We start from the raw sequence: 25,080 nt of genomic DNA on the forward strand, positions 1-25,080 counted from the left end.
GGGGCGATTTGAGCCGGTGGGTATAAGTTGAGACACCCCTATAGACAAAATTGGTCATCTGCCACACATTTTTGAATCGTCACTCGTTTTAGTGATGGAGAGAGGTTCCATATGACAAGTGGTGAGCACATTTTAGTGATTCAAATTGATTTGTTTTTATGTTCAAGGAGTCGTGATTCTCGTGTCTGAACAGTTACGGACAAGTTTGGAAAAAATGTCACACAACTGCTGGATGATATAAGATTGTTAAATTGGCGGGGGTGTGGGGTAATTTGAGCCAAAAAAGCCTCGGGGAAGTTGAGCCATTCCTAATTATATATAATTAGATTAGAGCTTCAACTTGTTATGTGAATCTCAAACTGCAGGGATTCAATTAAGGACAAAAATAAAAATATCATTAATCAACTTTTAACCCTTTCTAGGACGTGCTGGGTTCTCGTTTTAGGGTCACCATCTGTCATGCCGCCCTTGTGAAGCGACCTCTCTCTGAAGAGCCACTGAATTTAAAGGCACAATGTGGGGGAGTTCTTTGATAACCTAGTGATAGACAGGTATGATTGATGGACTAGGCATACTGATATGGCTAAACTTATTCTCTCCATAGGCTCATCAGGGGCAAGTTGAGCCAAACGTTTTTTTTTTTAAATTTTGGCATTACTGTCATTCCCTCACTGTAAAGACGCCTCAAATAAAAACTTGGCCGTTTACCCCAGACACACGTGTTTTTTCCCCCCCTTTTAATCAACAGGAAAACATCAATTTGGACGAGCTTTCTTGTGCTGACTTCAGCACAGTACGGTGAAGAAGAGTAACCACTGGTCACAATGTTAGCAGTGAAAGTGAGAAAGTCGAAACATGAAGGGGGGGCATTAAATTCTTATTTTTCTATTTGTTTTCTAGTGAACTTGCCGTCAGCTCAGTCCCCTAATAAAGCACTTTTTGTCTGCTGTTGTCTTGAACGAACAAAGGAACTAGTGAGAGGCTGCTGCATCACATGACTTCCCATCAGAGAACCACACACACACATACGAACACACACTCACACCATCTACCCATCCATCTATCCATCCATCCATCCATCCATCTGCACATTGCTGCAACATTATTGCTCCCTGGAGTCCTTGCAGAAGAATTTCAATTGTTCAAGCAGATCCAGAGTGGAGCATTTCCTGATGGAGCATAGAAACATCTGGAGAGCATGATGAACACACACACACACAGACACACACACCAATACAGACATCCATATCCAAACCTAAAGCTTCCTCAGTGCCCCATGCTTCCAACTGTTTCAGTCACCAGTGCGCATCCATAAAATCATTTGGCACACACGCATGTGTATGTTGGCATGCAGTCACACATCTGCAGGACATGAATGCACAGAGACATTCTGTGGCGCAGAGGATGTCGGTGGTGGGTGGAAGCAGGCAAAGAGCCAAAAAAGCCTTTATTTTACTGGAGATGTTTGGACCAATTCTGTTCTCTAAAAGATAAATGATGCACATTGATTCTCGTGGAGCAACATTTTTAGAATATGTGGGAATACTTAAGGAAATAGAAGAGTGAAGGATGATACAGATCAGTATCATGAGAGAATCTTGTTGGCGGAGAAAAGTCCATGTGTGAATGATGTGTCTAAAGTCCTAAACAGGGTTTCACATGTGACTTTCAGCGGTTGACCAATTGATATTTTCCGTGTATTAGTACTTTTTCACTTCTCTGTCTAGCTCCCATGAACAATTATTCCTTTTCCTGTTCCTATAATGTCAAATGATGACATGTGGCAATCCTTAAGATTTCAGTCCTGGTTGATTTAGAAAACTATTTGAGTGAAAACAATATAATTGTGTTCAGAGTTTAGCAATCTGGAGTCTTTTTGTTGATACATGAGCATAGAAATAGAGTAGAAAAATTATATTTCTATGTTTATGAGCTTCAATTTTTCCAGTATTGTGTGCGTAGTTCCTTTTTTTGTGTATGCAATGGAGAAAAACTGTAATTTTCCAGGAATGCCACAACAGACGCCCATTTCATAATACTGCAAATATATAAATATTGCAATACTTTCACCAGTGGGCTCAATCACCATTGTGTTACCTCATTTGGCGATAGACAGTGACTTAACAGACACTTATTTAAATGAAAATCTTCAAGATTGCCACTTTAGAAAGATTCTTTTGTCACAAAGCTGATTGAGATACTGAACGCCACATCAGCATGATGAACAACACAATAATTACTCATGATCAGTAATCTCCAGACAGGCAAAGACAAATAGTTCAGTAGTCCAGCAGCCAACTAATCACATGTGTTATCATTCAGAGCCTCTGTATTGGGTAATTAAAGGGGCCCTCCATTGATTTTACACATGACGTCTGTGAGAACAGTTGAATAATGTCTTATGTAGCTCCAGAGATTTTTTGTAGAAATGCAATTAATCAACGACATGCAACAAAATAAATCTACAGCCTTTAATTGAGAGGAAGTTTATATATTCACGCTCCGTAGTTGAAGGGTTTTTAGAGTAAATATTGAATTGGCTTCACATTGTTTCAGCAGACTTTCCTGCTACCGTTATCCTCTCAGTGTAAAATCAAATAAATCTTTTTCTTGTTTCTGTTATTTTCCCTTTAAGTATAACTTAACAAATAACAACTATTAGTGAGCTTTAAAGGTGCTGGTTGATGGATTTTGTTACATTTAAAACAGAGGTCGGCTAGCTGTTTCCCTCGGTTTCCAGTGTTTATGCTAAACTAAGCTAAGCTAAGCGAACCATGCAGCTGCTGGCTGTAACTTCATATTTATTGTAGTAAAGTAAGTGAGTTGTATCAATCTTCTCATCTTTTGGCAATACAGCCAATAAGCATATTTCACAAATTTTCACACAATTCCCTTAATATTTTCTTATGTTTTGGGGATATACGTGTGTTTTTGCAAAATTTCACACTGCAAATTTTGAACTTAAAGGTCCCATATTGTCATTGATACCTCATGCTTTTCTGGTTCATGCACTATTTTGTGTTTCTACTAGAACATGTTTACATGCTGTCATGTTAAAAAACAACAACTTTATTTTCCTCATACTGTCTGCCTGTATTTACCCTCTGTCTGAAACACTCCGTTTCAGCTCATTTCAACGGAATGGCAACGGAACTGAGTTGCTAGGCAACAGTTTGGGTCCATGTTTACTTCCTTTCAGCTGATGTCATTCGCATACAGTGCAACAGGAAATAAACAGGGACACATTTAGAGTGTTACGTTTAAAACAGTGTAATGGTCTATAATATACTGTAGATTTGTGACATCACAAATGGACAGAAATCCTGACGGCTTGTTTGAAAGACACAGTTTCGTAATGTGTATTTCTCCATGGATTGAGCGTTTCGATACTTTCACAGTATTTATATAGCACTTAAACCTGCTTCATAATATAAAAGACTTTGTATGTGCTGTATTTCTGGGATAGAAGAGGGGATAAGCATTTTGTTTAGTCCCAAACTCCCTTTGTTTTTGAATACTTCGGTTCCGGTGGGGCAGATTAGTTGATACTGCAGCTGTGTGTTTATGCTGAATCACTCTGAGGGATTCTTCAGCAGTCAAATCAATCCTTATACAGAAGAACACTTACATCACCAGCAACAACAGCACATGTTTGGGAAGCAGGTATCATCATGGTTTAAACGTTTCCTTAAAGTGCTCAGCAGATGCAAATCCTCACCCCTCTCCCGGGGGACTCTTACAGGGCCTTGGTCCAAAGCTGTACCACCAGTAGGCTATTAGGATATCACTATAAATTTAATTAATGTGCACTTTAGAGTCAATGGGTCCAGTGTTTGCAGGAAGTTATGTAACTAATCTGGATCTACAACCTTGAAATGTAGCCCAGATTTCCTTCAACAGTCAGGAAAGGGACCCTCACTCTGGAGAAATACGCTCTCACTCTTTTTTCATTCCAGTCAGGATGTGGTTATTTTGTACATGTTGCCAATGACCTATTGCCTTCTTAGGTAGTCCCGGGAGGTGAGCAATGGCGCAGTCTAATCCGCTGATTATTAGTGTTTGTCTTGGAGAAAGTTACACATTCCTCATATGTTGCTCAAAACTCCCAAGAAAGTCTCTTTGGGGGAGTCTGTGTTCACCAAGGTCTCACTTACAGGAGGCCTATGTTAGAGAATCAGACATTTATAAGAGATACACTTCAGATTCATAACCTATGGCATTAACATTAAGTTAAAGATGAGGCAACAGGCCTTTTTATATTGCGTGTGGGGAGTGTGTGTGTGTACAGTTTCCTGGCTTCAGGTTCTGTAGTTTACATGCAGCCAAGACAAGATATATGCGACAGTATGAGGTGATAAGACAAGACAAATATTTTGACAGTACAACTTGAGTTATTTCCAGGAACTTGCTCAGAATGAATGCCATGGAACAAAAACAAGTTCTTATTGCGAGTGTTGTCTGACCACAAAGTGGATAAAAGAGTATAAAATATCTAGTTCAACCCGCAGTGCCAGTAAACCACCCTCCCACCCACCGGGTGACGAACCTACCCTGCAGCACTTGCATCAAATTCCTCTGCTCTTCAGTTTCCATGGCACACACACCAAGTCTTTGTAATAATTGTCATATGACAATGATGTTTATAAAAGCAATAATGGATTACGAATGGGATTTTGTTTGCTGCCGATGTTTTATGGTGATTGAAAGCTCAGGAAAGCTACTAAATGGACCTAACGGTTAATTGTGAACCTCAACATTATCTTTTACTTTGAAAGTAAAAATCCAAATATAAAACACCTGATTAATTTGGTTCTATTACTGGGTTGATTGCACATATGTAAACATATAAATCCCCATGTTACATTTGTTTGATTTATTCTAGATATTTATTTGATAAGACAAGATATTCTTTGTGTTTAAAAGTGTGCTTAAAATACATTAGGAATATTGACTGAACCGACATAAAATCTATGCATATTTGTTTATGTATGTTTAATATATATTGCACTATTATTACTATTCTAATAATAATAGTAGTAGTTAATAATAGTTATTATTAATAATATCATAATATAATAATACTAATAATAATGATAATAACATATCATACTAATTCCATTTTATTATTTGAACTTAATCCATGCATATTTGTTTATGTATTTGTAATGTACAGTGTATTGCATATTATTACTATTCTAATAATAATAGTAGTTAATAATAATAATAATAGTTCACAATAATGATAATGATAATAAAAACAACAACAATAATTATAATTATAATATAATTATAATCATAATCATAATAACAATAACAACAACGTATCATACTAATTCCATTTTATTATTTGAACTTAATTAGGATTATTATATATTAACTTATTGCTCCAATGATATAGTTATTAGCACTTATAGCACGTTTAGTGCTACACAAATACAAATACATTAAAAATATTGACTGAACCGACATAAAATCTATTCATATTTGTTTATGTATTTGTAATGTACAGTATATTTCACATTATTACTATTCTAATAATAATAATAGTTATTAATAATAATAATAGTAGTTAACAATAATGATAATAATAAAAACAACAACAACAATATAATAATTATTATTAATAATAATAATGACAATAACATTAATAATACAAATAATAATAATAATCATAATAATAATGATGCTATTATTACTATTATTATTATTATTATTATTATTACTAATAATAATAATAATAACAACAACAATAATAATAACAACAACAACAATATATCATACTAATTCCATTTAATTATTTGAACTTAATTGGGATATTCTTATTCCTCCAATGATATAGTTATTAGCACTTCCATCACTATTAAAATAACGTTTAGTGCTCCACAAATGAACCAGGACTGTGTGTCTGTCCCTTTAAGAAACGTCACATGACGGTCACATGACGCGGAAGTAGGCTGAATTATCTCAGCGCTGTTGTGTTTACATCAACAGCTCCTCGTTTACATACCGCGTGTAGCTTCGTTGAGTAAACAAACAGTCATAAGTTAGCGTTATTCCTTCACAATAAAGGTGAATCATCGTTTTAAAGACAGGCATGAGCATTGATTTCTTTGTTGTAGCAGCTACAGCTCTCTGTCAGCTCTGTCGAGGTGGGATTCATGTGTAGGATACGGATGTTTCTGTAAATAGACGAGCTATTTCGCATGTGTAAGCCAGGTTTAAGCAGATATAAAGCATCTATCATCTCTCTAAACCTCCTGACATTGTTTCGTAAGGTGCACCATATCTCTGATTGCTTTTAAAAAGGTAGGTTTTAAAGCCCTGTTAACCTCTACTACCGTCTAATGTATATGTCTATGTTTATCTTCTCTATTGTGTCTGATTTTGTATATTTTGTACATTTTCTATTAGATTTACTCTTTTAAAGTCTATTTTTTCTCTTAAATACATGTAAAGCACTGTAACATTGCCTTAAGTGTATGAATTGTGCCATATAAAAACACATGCCTTGTTTTTGTCTTTAGACACAGCTTACACATTTTGTTAAAAGTGCATACCTTTGAATGAATGAATGAATGAAAGACTTTATTTCAAACATAAAATAAATAAAAACAGATACAAAATAATAACAAACAAAACAAGAGTAATAGTGTCCGAAAAGGAGTATAGGTAGAAGTAAAACTTATATTTCCCTATACCCCTTTCTCACTTCTCCTCTATTAACTCATATATCATAGAATGATAATATAATATAATATAATATAAAAACTATCCCAGATTTATTTACATCCCTTTACCTCTCCTGTGTTTCACTCTGTTTGCTGATGTTTGCTGATGTTGCTGCTTTGACACCTGAATTTCCCTCTGGGGATTAACAAAGGTTCATCTTATCTTATCTTATCTTATCTTATCTTATCTTATCTTATCTTTGTCCTTTTCAGGAGTAACAGGAGTGAAGTGAAACATCTCTGCAGCATTTTGGATGAAGCGACCATGAAGCAGGACAGTGATGCTGTGAACGTCCCCGCGTGCTTCATATCAAACCATGAAGGTTTTCTCGGGAGCATCAAAAACTTCATCAAAGACTTTGTGGTGACTGAGATAGACATCTCTGGACAGCGTGTTAACACAGCAGCCGCAGCCACACACCACACACCAGACTGTGCCTCCTCAGATAAAAACAATGAAAGCAGTGCAGAGTGTAAGTGGAATAATCACTCCTCGGTCTCGCAGGACACTGACGATGCAGAAGCTGACTGCGGGCAAGACGTCACCATACCTAGTCCGGGCAGCTTCGATCTAAGTGTGATTTTAGGCCAGTCCGTCAGCGAGGAGCTGGAGCAGTTTGTGTTGACTCTCAAGGAGAAGCCGACGAAGCAGGAGCTATCTCTCGGATCCTTCGCCGACAAACACCACAGAGCCAACGTCCATCGGGCCGTCAGACACCGCTTCCCCTTCCTCATGACCGTCACCATTCAGCCCGAGATCAGGGTGAGGGAAGACCCAGACTACAGGGAGCTCTCTCACTTGGTCACAGAGGACGAAGCGGAGGACTTCTTCAGGTTCATAGATGCCAAAGTGCGAGGCTCGTCCTATACGTTCGGACCCGACGATGACAAGGAGCACAGGACGGTGGTGCACCACTTCCTGAGCCGAAGGTTTGGCAAGCTGGTGGAGACGAAAAGCTTCACCGACCAGGGGACGACGGCGATCTCGGTTAGGCTGAGAGAGCAAGGGAGGCCAAAGAAAAGAACAGCGGAGGAACGTAAAGAAGAAGATGTTTATACTGGTATGCTGCAGAATTTGATCAAAACTAACAATCTTTGTCAGAAAATAGCCCATTTAGTCCAACCAACAGTTCAGAACCCAAAGATATCCAAAATGAGATCATACAACACTAAGAAAAACAGCAAATATTCACATTATAGAAGCTCAAAGTCTGGCACTCTTGTTATAAAATAACTTCAACTAATCATATCACAAAATATGTGCTTTCCCCCTCAGTTCTTTCTGCCTATTTGTTCAGACTCTGAACGCATACCAACTGGCATTTTCTTGATGTTTGTGAATGTGCCAAGTCTGTTTAAGTCAGTTGACTCTCACAGGATGACCCAGCATACCTCATCGAAGTCACACACCAGTTGATATCTTTAAATATTTGTACCAACTGAAGGTCCCTCACAGGGAAGGAAATCTTTAAAATTGAAACAATGTAGTAAGTCAGCGTTTCTAATCAGATTTCCCTCAAGCAACACTTAACATTAGTATGAAAACACCCCCTGTGTGTGTGTGTGTCCTCTCTTTCAGCTTTCACTCTGCGTAAGGAGAACCTGGAGACGCTGGAGGCCATCAGCTACATGGCGGCCGCTCTCGGGGTGCTACCGTCCGATTTCACCTACGCCGGGACCAAGGATAAGAGAGCCATCACCTACCAGGCCATGGTGGTCAAGAAGGTCTCAACTCAACGGTATGCTGCGTTTCTTTCATGGATTTTTGGTTTGGGAATTTTTACACTATTCATAAATTGTCTGTCTGTAAAAATGTCAGAAGATAGTGACAGATATCTATTCCATTTTCCCAGAGTCCAAGGGGATTTATTCAAATGTCTTGTTTTGTCAGACCAACAGTCCAAAAGTCCAAAGATGTTTAGTTAAAGGTGCTAAATTTGATATCCAGAGCATTAATATAGCAGCAAACAGCTATTTGCTATGTAAAGATATAGAGGAGTAATGTCTACCTGAGCAGAGAATGAAGTCACTCTCCCTCTGTGTGTGTTTTAAGCCGAGCTTCTCCGTGCTTTGTTGACAAAGCTCTCATACAGCGTTTACAGCTGATAACGGCATTTTATCCTAAAGCGCAGTCGCAGAAGTGTAGCACCACCCTCTGGTTTCACATTAGATAAACACTGTTATCTCTGAACAGCACTTTCGCCATTTTTGTTGAGAGAAAATAGAAATGCTCCCAATCCCGTATTTAGCACCTTTTAAAAGGTGCATTGTGTAGGATTTTGGCAGCATCTAGCGTTGAGGTTGCAGATTACAACCCACTGAAACTTCTCCAGCAGTGTGCCATATTAAGGTTCTTTACTGTTGTTTGAAGTCCCTCAAAATGAATGCCAAAAATCAACCACCTATTGATTTCTTTCATGTTATTTATCACCAGGTTGAAAGAGAAGACAGCCGAGTTCGAGAAGAGAGGGATGCGTCTGTCTCAGATCCGCTCCGTCAGCGAGCCTCTCAGGCTTGGGCGACTCCAGGGGAACCATTTTGACCTGGTGGTCCGCGACCTGAGACCGCACGGGGCCGGTGACGCACACTCCTCTGGTGCAGACACACACACTCGCCTGGCAGCGCTGGTAAAGGAAGCAGTGGAGAATGTCAAGGTAACCATTCAAATAGTTTCCAAATTCATTTGAGATGCTGTTCAGTAATACTTGAAATATGCTTCCGATGACTTTTCAAATTAGAAAAGATACAAATCAATGTTTCACCCGGTTTGTTGCTCTTCGCAGGCCAGAGGTTTTGTCAACTACTACGGGCCGCAGAGGTTTGGCAGCGTGCAGAGCGTTCAGTCTGACCGCGTAGGCCTGGCATTACTCAAAGAAGACATGGTGAGTGTTGCAGACAGTTATTACGTTCATGACTAGCTGTTACTTCCCTTCATGCTGTGAAATGAGACTGAGCAGCGACCGGTTCCTCAAAGTGGGTAACCAACGACTGCACGAAGACATGAAAACACTTCCAGAAGGAATTTAATGCGCTATCTAGACTGCACAGTACCGAGTTATTAGTGTGTGTTGTGACGTGTGTGTTGTTTGTGTCAGGTGAGCGCCGTGCGTCTCTTCTTCACTCCAGAGGACGGCAATGATCCTCAGAGCCACGCTAAGAGACACTTCCTCCAAACAGGTGAGAGCGAGGACAACACTGACCACTTTAGTTTCATTTGTTTTTTTCCTGAAGATGACTAAAGATGATGTGAAAGTTGCTTTCCAAGAACTTCAATGCAGAATTTGGAGGAACTATGAGTAGGCCTTTGCTGGGCGTATTCCGGCTGATACTCAGTTCCTCTATTTATTTCAAAGAATTTGTTGAATCATATTTCGTAAAAGCCCCTTTTCGTTTTCGAGTTTTGGTTCTATTAAAATGTTGTAAATGACCTAAATGTGAACCCCTCTAAGTGTTTTACTTCCTCATCTTTCCTACTTCTTCATAACCAGATAACGCTAAGGAGTCGTTGGCGCTGATGCCGTTGTCGAAGGCCAGGGAGCGACTCATGCTCCGGGCCCTGAACCGCTACGGTACAGGTCCGGATGGTTGTACCCAAGCCTGGCTCAGCCTGCCACACAGCATGAGAGTCTTCTACCCGCACGCCTACTGTAGCAGGTAACAGCTGCAAATACAATCTCAGAAACACCCCTTTTTTATGTGATTCCTGCCCAGGTCAAACACAAACATATTGTGGCTTTCTACTGTTTGCTATTGAGCAGCTCCATTGCACAAACTGGGAGATCAACATTAATTATTTGCTTTCCACAGCTTGATTTTCCCATTCAGTGTTAGGATTTAACCCTACCTGTGCCTCATTACATTTGAGTCACAAAGCTAGCTAGGTTTAACCCAGCATCACCTGCTTCCATCTCTTTCATTACTTAACAAATTCTGTCTTAAATGAGTGATTTGTCTTCTTTTTACATATAAAAGGTCATACTCAGTTTGGGAAGTTAAAATCAGCTCCCACTGCTTTAATTGTTTAATAGTGATAACTCTGCTGATGTGTTTGTCAGAGTGTGGAACGAGGCGGTGGCACACAGGCTGACTACTCTGGGCCACGGCGCCCGGCGAGGAGACCTGGTGTGGATGCAGGAGGACACTGAAGAGACCGGCCCGGCGCAGGTGAGAGAGAGAGAGAGAGGGGGGGTGATCTGTTTTTAGGGAAAAGAAAAGATGATTTAATATGTAGGATGGGATGCAGGTATCTTTTTGCTGCTACAGCGAACACTGTGCCGGACTAAGTATGTTCATGCCCTCTGGCTATCACAGGGAAACTAGGTGCTGATATGGGTCAGTCTCCTCACTCTGAGCCCTGCAGAGGAAAAAATTAAATTAGTTTTGAGTGCACACAACAGTGACATGTGGGGAGAGCTTGGACTTAAACTGTATCTCAATAATAATAATAAAAAAATAATATATATAAAATAAAATAAATACAAGATTTTAACTTTTATTTTTGAATTTTTTTGTATTTATTTATTTTGACTTTATTAATTTTAATTATTTTATTTTATTTCTTTTCATTTATCTATTTTTCTTTCTTTGTTCTCTTCTTCTGTTTGTACCACTGGGTGTATAAAATACAAAATTAATAGTAATAATTGCAAATATGTTGGACATTTTTTGGATGTACTATTTCATGAGTTGATTGCTATAAAGGTATTAAAAAAAAAAAAAACCTTATCTCAGATAAACTAAAGGCTGAACACAGAGAAATGTATCAAACACAAATGAAAACAACTGGGTTTAAATGTGTATGTGTGCTGGTTTATTAAGCAGAGTGAATGAGTACTTACAACTTCGTATATAAATATGTAAAATAAATGGCAACAACATCACAAAAGAAGAAAATTGTAAAAGAAATAATATTAATTCAAAAACAGACAAAGAGTTGAATTTCTAGAGTCCAAAATGTCTAATTTTGTATTTTACAGCCTCAAGTTCAAAATCCTCAGAAGTCCAAATATAGAAAGTCCCAGGGGACATTGTCCAAAGGCTCATTATAAGTCTGATGGGGGAAAAGTTCCTGTCCCATAGGAGGGATAAGACCCTAGGGTCCTGGTGGGTTTCTTAAATAAGGACAGCGTCTTACATAATCATCTTGTTGTCCAATAAAACAGCTCAAGGACATTTCTGCAGAAAACGGGGTTATTAAAGGACACATTCTCTTCTCAGGGATTGTACTTGTGACATCTTGATTGCTCTACATATTGTCACATTTTGCAAAAACCACGTCAGTGTTGCTGACCTTTTCCTTCTTTGATTCTCCAGATCCATGTGGTGACGGACCAAGAGGAGCAAGACGGAGTGTACACACTGGAACATGTATGTAGTTTAGTGATATACCTCTACTTTAAATGCTTCTGTTAATTACTTTTCTCACCGTTGTGTTTTTATTATCCCGTCAGGTGTTGCTACCGATGCCGGGCAACACCGTGAAGTATCCGGAAAACGCCATGGCGACTTGGTACCAGGAGCGACTGGCCAGGGATGGACTGGACGAATGTCGCTTCAGAATCAGCAACCTCAAACTAAATCTGCCTGGCTGCTACCGCCCCCTGCTGGCCGTACCACGCAACCTCAGCTACCAGCTGCAGAGAGCAGGCTGTATGGAGGGCGGAGGAGAGGTGACAGGAAACAGCAGTAGAAATAGTGACCGGCAGCTGAATGGCACAACAGTAGAAGGGAAGCAGGACTCGCTCACTCTCACATTAAACTTTGACCTGGACTCCTCCTGCTACGCTACCATCTGCCTCAGAGAGATCATGAAGTGTGACCCCTAGAGGTCAAGGGACATGTTGGTCCTGTTGTATTTCTACATACTTTGCTGAAGAGAAGGAGCTTTCTTGTTTTAGTTTTTGTAACCCATCATTGTGATACATTATTAGTAGCCTTTTTGGTTTATCGTTGAAGTAATGAGCATAAGACGTGTTAATAAATAGAAAAAAAATGCATAAAACGTGCAATTGATAAAACAAACGAACAAATCTAAATGTTAAAACCGTGTAAACAGTGTTTGTGTTTTGTGCCATAAATAAAACTTTTAGAAATAAAAGTACTTTTCTTTTTAAAAACTTTTTGCAACTTTTATTTTGAAATTTTTTAGTTTTCCCACTCAAAATATATTTGGATTTAAATCTGCGATTCTGTAAGTTTTACAAATATGAAATTAATAGGCTCCAAAATCTTCAGTTTTGCCTCTCCAGAGTTAATTTCTCTCACTGTAAGATTTGTGATAATTGGTAGAAGAAATAATTTGAATATCTTCCAAGATAACAAAATACATTTCTTTGCTAAATAAGTAATCGTAATTACTATCCCACATTCTTCTGTTGTCTAGAGAAGGATCAGGTGCAGTGTTAAAAAGATACAGACGCACATTTCTATGCTGTGACCATTTCCTTTGTGCATTGCATTGTGGGACACAATGGTGCCCATCCATCAGCACTCATCTTACACTCAGGCTACATTCCAAATCGCATACTTTTTCTTTTTACTTTTAGCACATACTGCAGCTGCCCTGACAAAGTACGTACTGTTGCATACAGTATGCATACAATAGGGACATACTACTTCATAACATTGCGCCTTGAACTTTGACCCTCTTGTGCAGAGAATTGTGAGTCAGAATAGCCAGAAATTTTAAGCATGCTGGCTTGCATACTGCAAAATGCGACCAGATGTAGTAGGACATCCTGGTATTTTTGGCATACTGCATTTGACATACTATGTATTAGGTCATACTAAATCTTTTTCTGGCATACTAAGTAGTATGGTAGCATGGGTATTGTAATGCACAGTCTATTTCTATTTATTTATTAGTTTATTAGATAGCCAAAACTAGCGCAGTCTGATACATTCAGTCCTGCAATAAATCCTACCGTTATGAAGGCTATAATGTAGTAGTTGTCATGTGCATAGTGAGTGCTTTCAGTATATTTAATTTGGTCATTTTACATTAGGAACACACTTGCATACTAACAATTGGAATTAGTGTTTATTATGGAATTTGGTCACTTCCCCATTTTCCCTCATTTTTGGTTATTGTACTGTCCACTAATCACCACTAGATGGAGACAACACACAATAATAATAACCAGTCACTTCCCACTCCTCTAAATGAAATGTAAAAACAAACTTTAAACTTATTAAAAATATTAAACTTATTTGTAAAAGTGTGAATGTTTCATTCCCTAAGTGTCCACCAAATGACCCTGGGTCATATTTGCATATTGAGTTCCTTATCTGAGAGAAAACAGCACCTTCACCACATACCTAAGAGGTTGATGATGTTAATGAGTATATCAACCTCCTAATCTTTGGACTAAATCCATCGTGCCAGTTCATATGATCCACTCTCACGTTAAGAAAAAAAAAGAAGAGCTGTGCACCAGCAGGAGAACCAATATAAAATATAATGAAGCATAAAACTCTGGTGTAATTGTGACGCTGAGGGGCAACATCCGATCTGTATTACAATTCTCCCCCTCCTGTGACTAATTTATGCAATTTTGATGAGAACGTTTAAAGACAGCAGCATATAAAACCTCACGTTGGATGTAGCTCCGGGCTATTTTTTAATACCCTGTTACTGTAAGCAATGTGCAAAGTGGCTATGTGGATGTTTTAGTCGGAGGTGGGTTCTGACATGCTGCCTGTCATCCACCCTCAGCGCTGTTTGATAAAGTGCCTGCCTGTGAGCTAAACTGTCTGCCAAGGAGACGCATTAGCAGTAATGAGTTTTTTCACTGTTTGAGGAGTTTTGTTACAAAATGACACACTATATCCAGCAGAAAGGAAGGCAGATAATTGAAATCCTCGCAGTAAACACTTAAGGACTGAATCCTATACTGTGTATTAATAGTTTCTTGCCTCCGGAGTCAAAGTCAAATCTTGACAGATATATCGTGCAAATTCTTCTTCATGTTTTCGAGTGTTTTTGTTTTAAACAGTTCTCACATATTGACATCAAATGAGACGTAAAATCGTGTGCTGGGTGGATCCTCATTTCTCCCCACATGTGGCATAAAAGCCACATATTAAAGTGTTAAACTCCTCGACCTCTCAACAGTCTCATTAAATCCTCAACCACTTTTATGTCACCTTGCCTGCAGATGTCTTCACTGAAACAGGCCATTTACCAGAATGTATCAGCCAATAATCACAGAAAAACAAGAGAGTTAAAGATGAGTTCCTCTGCAAATAGCTCCTCCATTAAAGGAATAGTTCAACATTTTGGGAAATAGCTTTGGAGAGTGGAGAGTGGTGTCAATCCTCACCTAACTCTTGGCAAGAAATTGAATAAGCGTATTGCCCGAAATGTAGAACTATTCATTTTTTTTCTGTGGTTGCTGTGACAGCTTTACCACCATGTGTCCGAGTTGTTCTATCTTCGTTCTGTCTCTTCTGTATTTACTTCCATTTCCCATCAAATTTCCACTGATTTTAACCTATAAATGTCACATCCACACATGTTTTCAGAGGACTGTAAATCCCATGTTGCATCCAAGGTATTGAGTCAAACATATTGGGATATTTTTCAGTATTGCACAACTCAAACTTAAAGGAGCAATATGCAGGACTGAGAGCTAGCATTTAAAATGGGTAACGGCAGTTCAAATTCAAGACATTGGTGCCGTGGCCCGTCCGCTCCTCCGGTTTCACAATTTGAGAGTTACCTTCTAGACACGCCTGTATTAGCCTCTGTCCCAGTAGTAGTAGTAGTCGGAATCCCTTCCCCGGCTGTGTGTCTCAAATACTCCCTGCCTTGATAACCCAGCCGTACACGAACCAGAGAGATATGTGCCGAGGGTTTTCAAGTCTGGCAGAGTCTAATGTTGTGTCATCTGAAGGAAGAAGTCTGTGTTTGCGTGCCAGTTTGTTTCATATGTGGCAACAGGGTGTTGAAATGGGCCGTGGACGGGATCACACCGGCCAAAACAAAAACAGACGTTCTGGACCGAAATGGACATTTCAAAGGAGAACATACCGGCTGTAGCATTGTTGTCGGAGAAGCCTATGTTTCAATTTACGCTGTTTTCTTAATCTCTGATGACATATCATGGTCATTTTATGATTTATTACAGTAAATATATTACACATTGGTCCGAAAGTCCCAAAGTTGTAGGCTATATATCATAAAACAAGAAACACTAGGCCAGTTTTCTTTGATAATAGTAGTCGCAAGATCATATATTCTTAAGATACCATTCCCAGAAAATTACTCGAGCAAGTGGAACTACATTAGAAACTATAATATCAACTAAGTATCAGTAACTGTTTTAAGAAAGATAAAACTTAAAGACATGGTCAAGGTCCTTCTCTTTGAATAATAGAGAAATTCAATTAAGAAATCCCTGCCTTCAAATGTGAATATGATCCATCACCTATACAGTACTCTGCACAAAAAAAAAATATATATATATATATATATTGTACCGTGCTCATGTGGCTAAAGCCCAGTAGTTTAAAAATAGCCTATAATTGGCTTGATTCTACATTACAGATAGTGAGTACAGGACTATATATATATATATATATATATATGCCCGGATATGATTCCTCTATATAGACAGAAATGGACGAGGGACGTCTCCTCATCCTCGGGCTGAGTTCCATCCCAGCCGGCTCTAGATAAATGTTGACCCACTTCAGTTGCAAAGATGACAACTTTACTACTCGTCTCGCTTCGTTGAGAAGCAGAGCAAAGGCTTGTGGATGAGAAGGGGAAGTCATGAGGTTATGAAAGACATTTGCCATGGACGTACAGTGATTTCTCCTCGCAAAGAGAGACGGAGGAGGAGGAGGAGGAGGAAGCCGAGGGTTATGAAAGACACAGAGCAGTGTGGTTTTCTCTGGCCAAGTTTTTTTTTTTTTTGCAGCCCTTTAAAGGCCCTGGAAACATATTTTCTCAATCAGCTTCTTACTATGAGAAATGGGGTCCTACATGAATACAAAGGTTTCTGCCAAAGTCGGAACAATGTTGGCTATTTCAGTCGCTCTTCTTGTGGAAAAAGCTGACGTCACATAGTTCTGTGCACCCACAAGAATAGTAATAACAATACCCACACTCATAGCTAATCGATGACAGCATTTAGCCATCAGAGTTAATATCTAAGGATCTTTTCGTTGAAGGCTTTTTCCAAAATTGTGATAGTGCTTATTTAGTTATGAATAATGATTTTTTTTTTTTTTTTAAATGAAGATTTGAAGCCAAGTTTAAAGGGGCTTTAAGTGTGGGAGCCATATAAGTGTATGTTAGGAATAGCAAGCAGCTAGCGGTCTTGGAAACACCTGTCAAAAAGACAAGGAAGAAGAAGGAGACAGGAAGAAGGATGGAGAAGATAGGATGATCATCATTTCTGCCGTATGTTCTGGTTTAATCAGCCTATTCAAAGCTTATGGTAATGTAAGAGGTTCATACATACACACACACAGTTCCTCGTTCATGATTAGACATATAAACATCCCAGCGACCTTTGACCTTCCTGAGCTGTCTGCTCTCCAGTCAGTTGATTGGCAAGTGGAGTCACCGTGTTTTTACTAGAGCAGACGCTGATACGGGACTGTGCATGTGGGAATTTTGAAAAATGTACGTGCATGTGTGTGTGTTTGTGAGCTTGTCTGTGCCTGCTAAAGAGAAAGCAAAAGAGTGAAAGTGTGTGTTTTTTCTGGGCTCTGTCAACCGGGTTGCTGCAGGAGTATTGTCCAGACGTGACAGCCTGTGTACACAAAGGTGGCTGAGCGCAGTCAAGAAAGGCTGGATGGAAGCTATGCTGCTGTTACGATGTCAGAATGCATTTCGACTAATCTCAGTAAAAGAAAACAAATTCCCCCACTTATTTTTTTTTACAGTATGTGCCTGTTTTTTAACTTTTAAGCTGCCACATTAATGTGAATATCCTCCGTCTAGTCTTCAGGATTTCTAGTGTTTTCTTTAGGGCTCCTACACTTTATTTAAGGGATTTATTTAACTGATGCTCTTAAGTGCACACATGCTCTTGGATTTGATTCTGGCGCTTTGATTGCAAGGATTGGAGCTAACAAGGGTGCAATTGTTGGAATGGAAAAGTCCAAACCAGCTGTTATATGATTATTTGGAAATGGTTTTACCACATGAAATTCACATTTAACACACAGTTACATTAGCATTTTTTTAAAACCAGTGCACCAAATTGTAACTCATATTGCACCTTACTGGACACATGAGCCGTGTTGTTGACATTTTCATTATGGGGTTATTAAACAGTGAAACCACCGGACCTCTGTGCTGCCCAGTGACTGCTTTGTCGCCCCATTTAGTGTCCTCCAGTCAAAGAGGCCTGCATGTGGAAAATACACTGACCTGATAACGGCAGCTCAGCTATCGATGAGCGGAAAGGGGGAAAAAAACATGACTGTGTCAAATGAGATTGATTAATGGGGAAAGTAATGCTGCGGTGCTTTGGGAGCATCACTGGGTCGTGTACACATGTAGAGCAGTCGGATCCATAGGACAAAAAGAGAGCGTGTGAAAGTTGGATGAGACGTTCCCATGATGTCAAGTGATAGAAAGTCAGTCAGTCAACCAAACAAAAAAAAAAGTATTAAAAAAAGGCAGCAGATGTATAGAGCAGAAGTGATGCCAGCGTTAGAAAACCGCAGCTGCACTTGAAAGTGCCCCCACAGGTGTGAGTGTGAATCAGATGCTGCTGGTGAAAAACAGCATGCATGCTCAGTCAGCCTTCCATGGCAAGGTCACGATCAAGGATTTGAACCCATAACATGACAAGTTCATGTCACGTGCTTGAGCCCAATTAACGTTTCAAGGATACAAGTTTATTCCCAAACAGCAACTGTGACACACTGGTTAGGTGGAAAATTAATGTTAGAACTGGAAACCAAATGCTGGTAAAATCTCTGGCAGTGAATGAAGCACAGATCCAACACAGTTTTTTTTTCTATAATCAAATAAATAAAAAAGACATAAAACATCTGGCTGCTGAAATATAAAAAGTGGCTGTTGACTTTTTGGATCGGACCACTCACTGTGTCCAGCCGGTGGAAAAAACTTAATTTCCTGCCCTGTTTGTGACCCAACGAACAACCCAACTTTTAACACACTCAGGCGATCGTGGCAAACTACTTGCACATGAGCCATTAATGGGTTACTCGCCACAACTGGGAATTATTCTCACACTGTAAAAGTTAAGGGGAAAAGAAATACTGTTAAACCTCTGCCTGGGTACAGTGAGCACTCTGTGCCAGAGTGGAAGAATCTGTTGACTGGCTGCAAAGCACAGGGAGGTGAAGGAAAGCTCATTATTTTTAATGGCATCCCTCCACTGGTTGTGTGAGAGAGAGAGAGAGAGAGAGAGAGAGAGAGAGAGAGAGAGAGAGAGACAGAGAGAGAGAGAATAAGCTATATTATTTAGACTTTGACTTGTTTCAATATTCAGTTAAAGGAATAGTTTAACATTTTACACTTATTTGCTTCTGTGCCGACCATAGACTGTCTGTGGACGTAGTCACCATGATGTCACCCATTGCTTTGTGGATTACAGTTTTGAAGCCTTGAGTTCAGTATTTTGGCCGCCAACACCATGGTTTTTGGTCGTCGCCATCTTGGCTTTTTTGCAACCAGAGGTGACACAGAGGGGTGGAGCTAAGTACAACCGAATGCTAAATAAAACAGTTTTAGGCAACCAAAATTTCCAATTAACTTTCATGAAATGAAAACATACTGTGGAAGGATTAAATTTGTAAGACGAAAACACGGACAACTCCGAGGCTGTACAACGCCATGGTAGCGACCTGTCAATCACAACATTGCCACGCCTTAAAGCATATCCTGCTTTATGGTCTGTTTGACTCTAAATGGGACCATAATTTACTAAATGAACATCATGCTGTATTGAAGAAGACTTGAAACTAGCGATTGAGACCATAAACTCATGTTTACAACGTTTATGGAGGTAATAAATCAAGTGAGAAGTAGGCTCATTTTCTCATAGACTTCTATACAATCAGACTTCTTTTTGCGACCGGAGGAGTCGCCCCCTGCTGACTATTAGAAATAATGCAAGTTTAAGGCACTTCTGGCATTGGCTTCACTTTTCAGACCCCGGAGGTTTGACCAATGGTAAAGACAGTCAGATGAGAAGATCAATACCACTTTCATGTCTCTACACTATTAAGGCCTTTGCAGCTGGAGCCAGGAAATGATTAGCTTAGCTTAGCTTTAAAGATTGGAAACAGGATGAAAGAACTTGCCCGGTTATCATTTAAATTGCTCTAAGTAACACACCGTTTGTTTAATCCATATACACAAACAATAATGTAAAGATGACAAGTTGTGATTTTGTGGATAGGTATGTGCAACAACTATTTCTTGACCAAGAGCAGTGACTGCCTGGAGTCTCCGCTGGTTGCCTTGTAACCTCACGGCGACAACAAGAGTCCAGGAAGTTACACCTTGAGGTGTGTTCAGACAAAAAGCGCCAATTTGACTGCTGAATCGTTGTGCAGTCAGTTTGAATTGAAAACAAGAAAGAAAAAGTGTGTATCTCAAAATGTCGACTTATTCCTTTAAGTGATACACACGTCTCTTGTATGTCAAAGGGCATTTTTTGGAGGTCATACACACACACACACACACACGCACGCACGCACGCACACACACACACACACACACACACACACACACACACACACACACACACACACACACACACACACACACACACACACACACACACACACACACACACACACACACACACACACACACACACACACACACACACACACACACACACACACACACACACACACACACACAGGCCTTGAGAGGTACATCGCTGACGTTTGCCGCCCTGTATCCTTTCATTGCCATCAACCTTTCTCCTTTACATCAATCAGTGTCTCGGCGGTGTAGCCGGTTTGGAGGCCGACTGTAGTCCTGTAATTACCTTGTTGACTAAATCCCAGCTGCATTTGCAAATATGTCCTGTGTGTGTGTGTGTGTGTGTGTGTGTGTGTGTTCATACAGATAGGAATGAAAATGGGAGGCAGCCGGCCACTTTGGAGCAGCTGCACCGGTGCGTTGGGTTCAGTGCCCGAGGAGGAGAGAGGGAGAGAGAGCTGTCCTTGTGGTGATTGATGGAGCAACTTCCTGTCCTGGTATAGAGGTTATTTAGGAGCTCTGAGGGACCATCGTTATTTCCTGATGCTCTTAAATATCCCTACCCCCTCTTCATCTTTTTCACTTTCTCAAGTCCCTCACCCTCCCCTCTACGAAAGCCCCCATGCCCCCCTCAGCCTCCCTCTTGTTTTACAGAGGAATGACAGATACTGTTTACATACGGCTGATATCTCCATACACCAAATTATCTACACAGTATCTCACATCCAGCCATGCTTATACCATTAGATAATATGTTGAGGGAAGTAAAAGCACTATTTATCAGAGATGTAAGCTAACAGACACATTATAGCCTACTAAAACTGGATATGGCACATACTTAATGCTGTTATTCTCTCTCGGTGTCTATACAAACAGTCAGGCCTATGGAACATATATCCTGCCTGTGTTTGTCCACTTCAGCTTGGATCTCTGTTCTCCTTCTCTCACTTTGTTTCTCACCTTACTTTTTTCTTTTCTGCCTCATATCTACACTGAAACAAAACACTTAAATAAATATTTAACTCTCACCATAAAACATCAAAGCTTAACTATTCCTTTAACAAACTATTTAAACTTGTACTTGGTCTCTTGAAATAGGTGAAAAAGTCTGTAGTGGGAGACTGTCTCTCTCTTCATTGAACATTGTGCCATCATCTGCAAAATAGTTGAGTGAGTTGCCTTTGTCAAGGCATAGTTTGTGACTTCTTTCCCCATTGTTTTTAAGAAAAGCAACATTTAAATGTACCTTACCATAAGTACCATGACTTTCTTTAACCAATAAACCAAAATGCATGCATTGTATACCTTATTTGACTGCCAAAGCATACCATATGTTCTTTGGTTATCTTCCAGGCAACCATTGTTTAAAGTTAATTTCAGAAAATGCAGAAATTCAAAACTAGCTTGAGACCAGAAATCCATCACAATAAGCATTAAAGGTAGGGTTGGTAGTGCAAAAAAACATTTCTTGTTATATTTGTTGAAATTCTCATTTCATTCCGACTGCAATCGATAAATCAAACGCTCTGACAAAAAGAGACACAAAAATCGGGTGTCTGTGGCTGTTGCAGGACTGTAATAAGCCTGTCCAATCATTTCATTCGGCCCGAATGTTTACGGTCATTATGATAATTTTGGGGGAGTGGCTTCTGAGGGGGGACTGAAGGGACGGACTGTCAGTGTTGCCGAATTGGCGTCTATCTCGCTATATTTTGCGACTTTTGGAGCTAGTGCTGCTATAGCTACTTTCATAGGAAAAGAGTTGGCAACACTGGACTCAGTTTTTCAGTTGGATCATGTTTAAAATCTAGTGTATTCTTATAGTTTCTCAGCATCACCGACCCTACCTTTAATGTACCTTACCATAATGAATTTCTTTAACCAATAAACCACAATGTATGTAGTGTTTCACCTACCCTATAAGACTGCCAAAGCATTCCATAGGGTTTTAGATTGATTTCCTATCTCCTAAGCAACCATTGTTTTAAGTTAATTTCAAAAATTTGAAACTAGTTTGAGATCAGAAATCCATCACTATAAGCATTAAGTCATATTTATTTGCTGTTTTAGCCATGGTAATCCAGATGAAAGCAAGGGGCCGTTGGCAGCTCTTCCACATTAATGCATTTGAGTAAACTTGAAAAGGTTTAGGTGCCAAAAATAATTGGATACACTTGCTACATTAATGAAAAATTAAACATATCCCTAACCTTAGAGGGGAGCTTCACCGATTTGATTTACATATCAAAGTCTGTTTACAGGAATACTGCTTTTTGTTTGATTTCTGCACATCAGGACTTAAAGGAAATACTTTATTTAGTAAGGTGCCTCCAAAGTCCTAGGTTTTTTGTTTTTGTTTATTTATTAAAAGTTCAGTAATGTTAATGTAAAATCTCAGAAATCTGTGTTTCCCGCAAGCACTTGAATGCACAATTAAGACGGGTTTGCAGATGTAAGCATGCTTACAACTGCATATGACAAAAAACGTTTATTGTGATGGATGTCTGTTCTATAGTGTCGTGAATGGAAACAATTCCTGGAGGGTGGAAATTAGTTTAGGAAATTATGGTTGTGGTAATAGTTTGAAAATAGCCTAAACATGCAAGACCACCAGCATTTTCCTCCAAGAGTTCGTAAAATGGACATAGCGCTCCTATTGAATGTGATGTTACATATACTGTAACACAGCTCAGAGATGCTCCACCAGACTCAAGCCTCCATACCTTTCTTCAATTGCAGCCCCCACATGTCTTATGGCTAAACGTGTGCTCACTCCGGAGAAACTGAGCGTCACTCGGCTGGTCTTTAAACCCAAATGACACTGACTGCCGGTGAATAGAGTAGAGGCAGAGGGAGAGGAGACAAAAAACAAAGGGGTTGAGAAGCAGGAACAGAAAGTACGGAGTATGCAACAGTTCAATGTCTAATTAAATTTTGTATGAGGGGGAAATCTGCCAAGAATGGAGCCATTGTTTCGGGGCAACTGGAAAAACCTGACATGCATCTGTGCGTGTGGTTCTTTTTAAAACCGTTGTACTGCGGAGGAAATGGATTTGGTGCAGTTAGGAGGAGAAAGAGAGACAAAGAGAAAAATCATTCATCATAAACGAACATGAAAACACTGTTGAGTAGAAACAACTGGGAACAACAGATGGGACGATACAGTAATGCGGTTGGATTTGGGACAAAACAGTTGAGGCCACACAAGGAGAAACAGATATGAATATCCCCTTTTTTGTAGATTTTCGAAAAGATAAAACAAAACTACTCCGTAGTTACATAATACACAATCATACCATGACTTGATCCAAAACACCTCAGCCATTTTCCCCTCTGTTATCAGCTCCGTGTTATGATTTGTGTAAATACGCAGGCTCAATGGACCGCCGTGCCCTCTCTTTTTATTCGCTGACATGGTTCTTTGGAGGAGCACAACGCCTGCATGTTTCACTGATCTCCTATGGGAGTTCAACACATTCAGATAAAGACATCAGAACAGCCGTCGCAGCCAATTTAGCCCAAATGGATTCGTCTCCAACGTCAACATAATTAACCTGTCAAAGGAAGTCTCATTGGAGGGCGAGTGCAGGGCGCCGGGTCCTCGTTTGACTGGATGTTTGATTAGAGTAGTCCCACTGAAACGCAGTTTAAACTTTCTCGAGCCTGAGAAATGTTCACGATAGCAGGTCTCAGATACTGTAATGTTTCTCAAACTGCTTGTAAGATAATAAACATAAAATGCATAAAAGGATGACTCGGGGTCTAGCTCAGCTGCTCAGCTGGAGGGGTTTTTCTCTGCTGTTGAGAGACAACACTAAAAGTGTTTTCAGCGTTAATACAAACTTATTACAAAGACACTTTAGTCCATCTATCTAACCACATTTCTGTGAGTTTGTACGACATGAAAAGGCAGATAAAACAACTAAATTAATGCACTTTTTAAATGGAATTCACTGAATAGAACTACATCAAGGATGAGAAGAAACATGAAGAGTCTTTTTCAGCATCACTAATGCCAAAAACATATCAGGCAGCGGCGAGGTGAGGCTCGCCGCAATAATAAAAATTTCCTGTGGCTGGGTCAACATGTCACAGGAGTCACAGGCTCTGTTGACTGATTGGCTGCGGTTATTCTCTTGCCGCAATTCGCCGCCAAAAGTTAAACTATCCCCAACTTTTAGTTTGGCTTTGCCGCAGAATTAAACAGCCGTAGCTTGTTGAGCTCGGAGCGGCCGGCACAGCTTTCTATATACATTGCATGGCACCTCCAGGCCACACTTCACCACTGCTCTGGTGTTTTCAGCGTAAAACGCAAAATCTTTAATTATATTCCAAAGGATGTTATGTGAAATCTTAAACCAAAAATAATTTATTGATCCTTATTCTCTATTATTATTTGTAGCTTTCACATAATGTATATTAGGTTTGTTATTTTTAGCCTTCAATTTCAGTCAGTCGTGCCACCACTTTGGTCCAGACTTAAATGTGTCAACAACTATTGCATGAATTGCCATGAACTTTGCTACATATATTCATGGTCCTCAGAGGATGAATCGTATACTGACTTCGGTCATCCCCACATTTTCTCGTCTAGCACCACCAGCAGGTCAAAATTCTCACTTATCCAGTAAAATATCTCAATATCTC

At 39.6% G+C, this 25,080-nt stretch overlaps 1 protein-coding gene across 2 annotated transcripts; it reads left to right on the forward strand.

The window, feature by feature from the left end:
• Nucleotides 1–5,938: 5,938 nt before the first annotated feature.
• Nucleotides 5,939–12,844, forward strand: pus7l (pseudouridine synthase 7 like). Of its 2 annotated transcripts, XM_037761088.1 has the most exons (11): nucleotides 5,939–6,306; nucleotides 6,942–7,092; nucleotides 7,234–7,789; nucleotides 8,308–8,467; nucleotides 9,163–9,382; nucleotides 9,512–9,610; nucleotides 9,824–9,905; nucleotides 10,217–10,382; nucleotides 10,784–10,892; nucleotides 12,042–12,095; nucleotides 12,179–12,844. In XM_037761088.1, exons 2-11 carry the CDS (start codon nucleotides 6,994–6,996, stop codon nucleotides 12,551–12,553), a joined length of 1,920 nt encoding a protein of 639 aa, XP_037617016.1. In that variant the 5' UTR covers nucleotides 5,939–6,306; nucleotides 6,942–6,993; the 3' UTR covers nucleotides 12,554–12,844. The 2 variants fall into 2 exon arrangements, with proteins under 2 accessions (XP_037617016.1, XP_037617015.1); XM_037761087.1 differs by having other exon boundaries at nucleotides 6,942–7,789.
• The last annotated feature ends 12,236 nt before the right edge of the window (nucleotides 12,845–25,080 follow it).

This window comes from Sebastes umbrosus, chromosome 23 (assembly GCF_015220745.1).
Source record: "Sebastes umbrosus isolate fSebUmb1 chromosome 23, fSebUmb1.pri, whole genome shotgun sequence".
NCBI lineage: Eukaryota > Metazoa > Chordata > Actinopteri > Perciformes > Sebastidae > Sebastes > Sebastes umbrosus.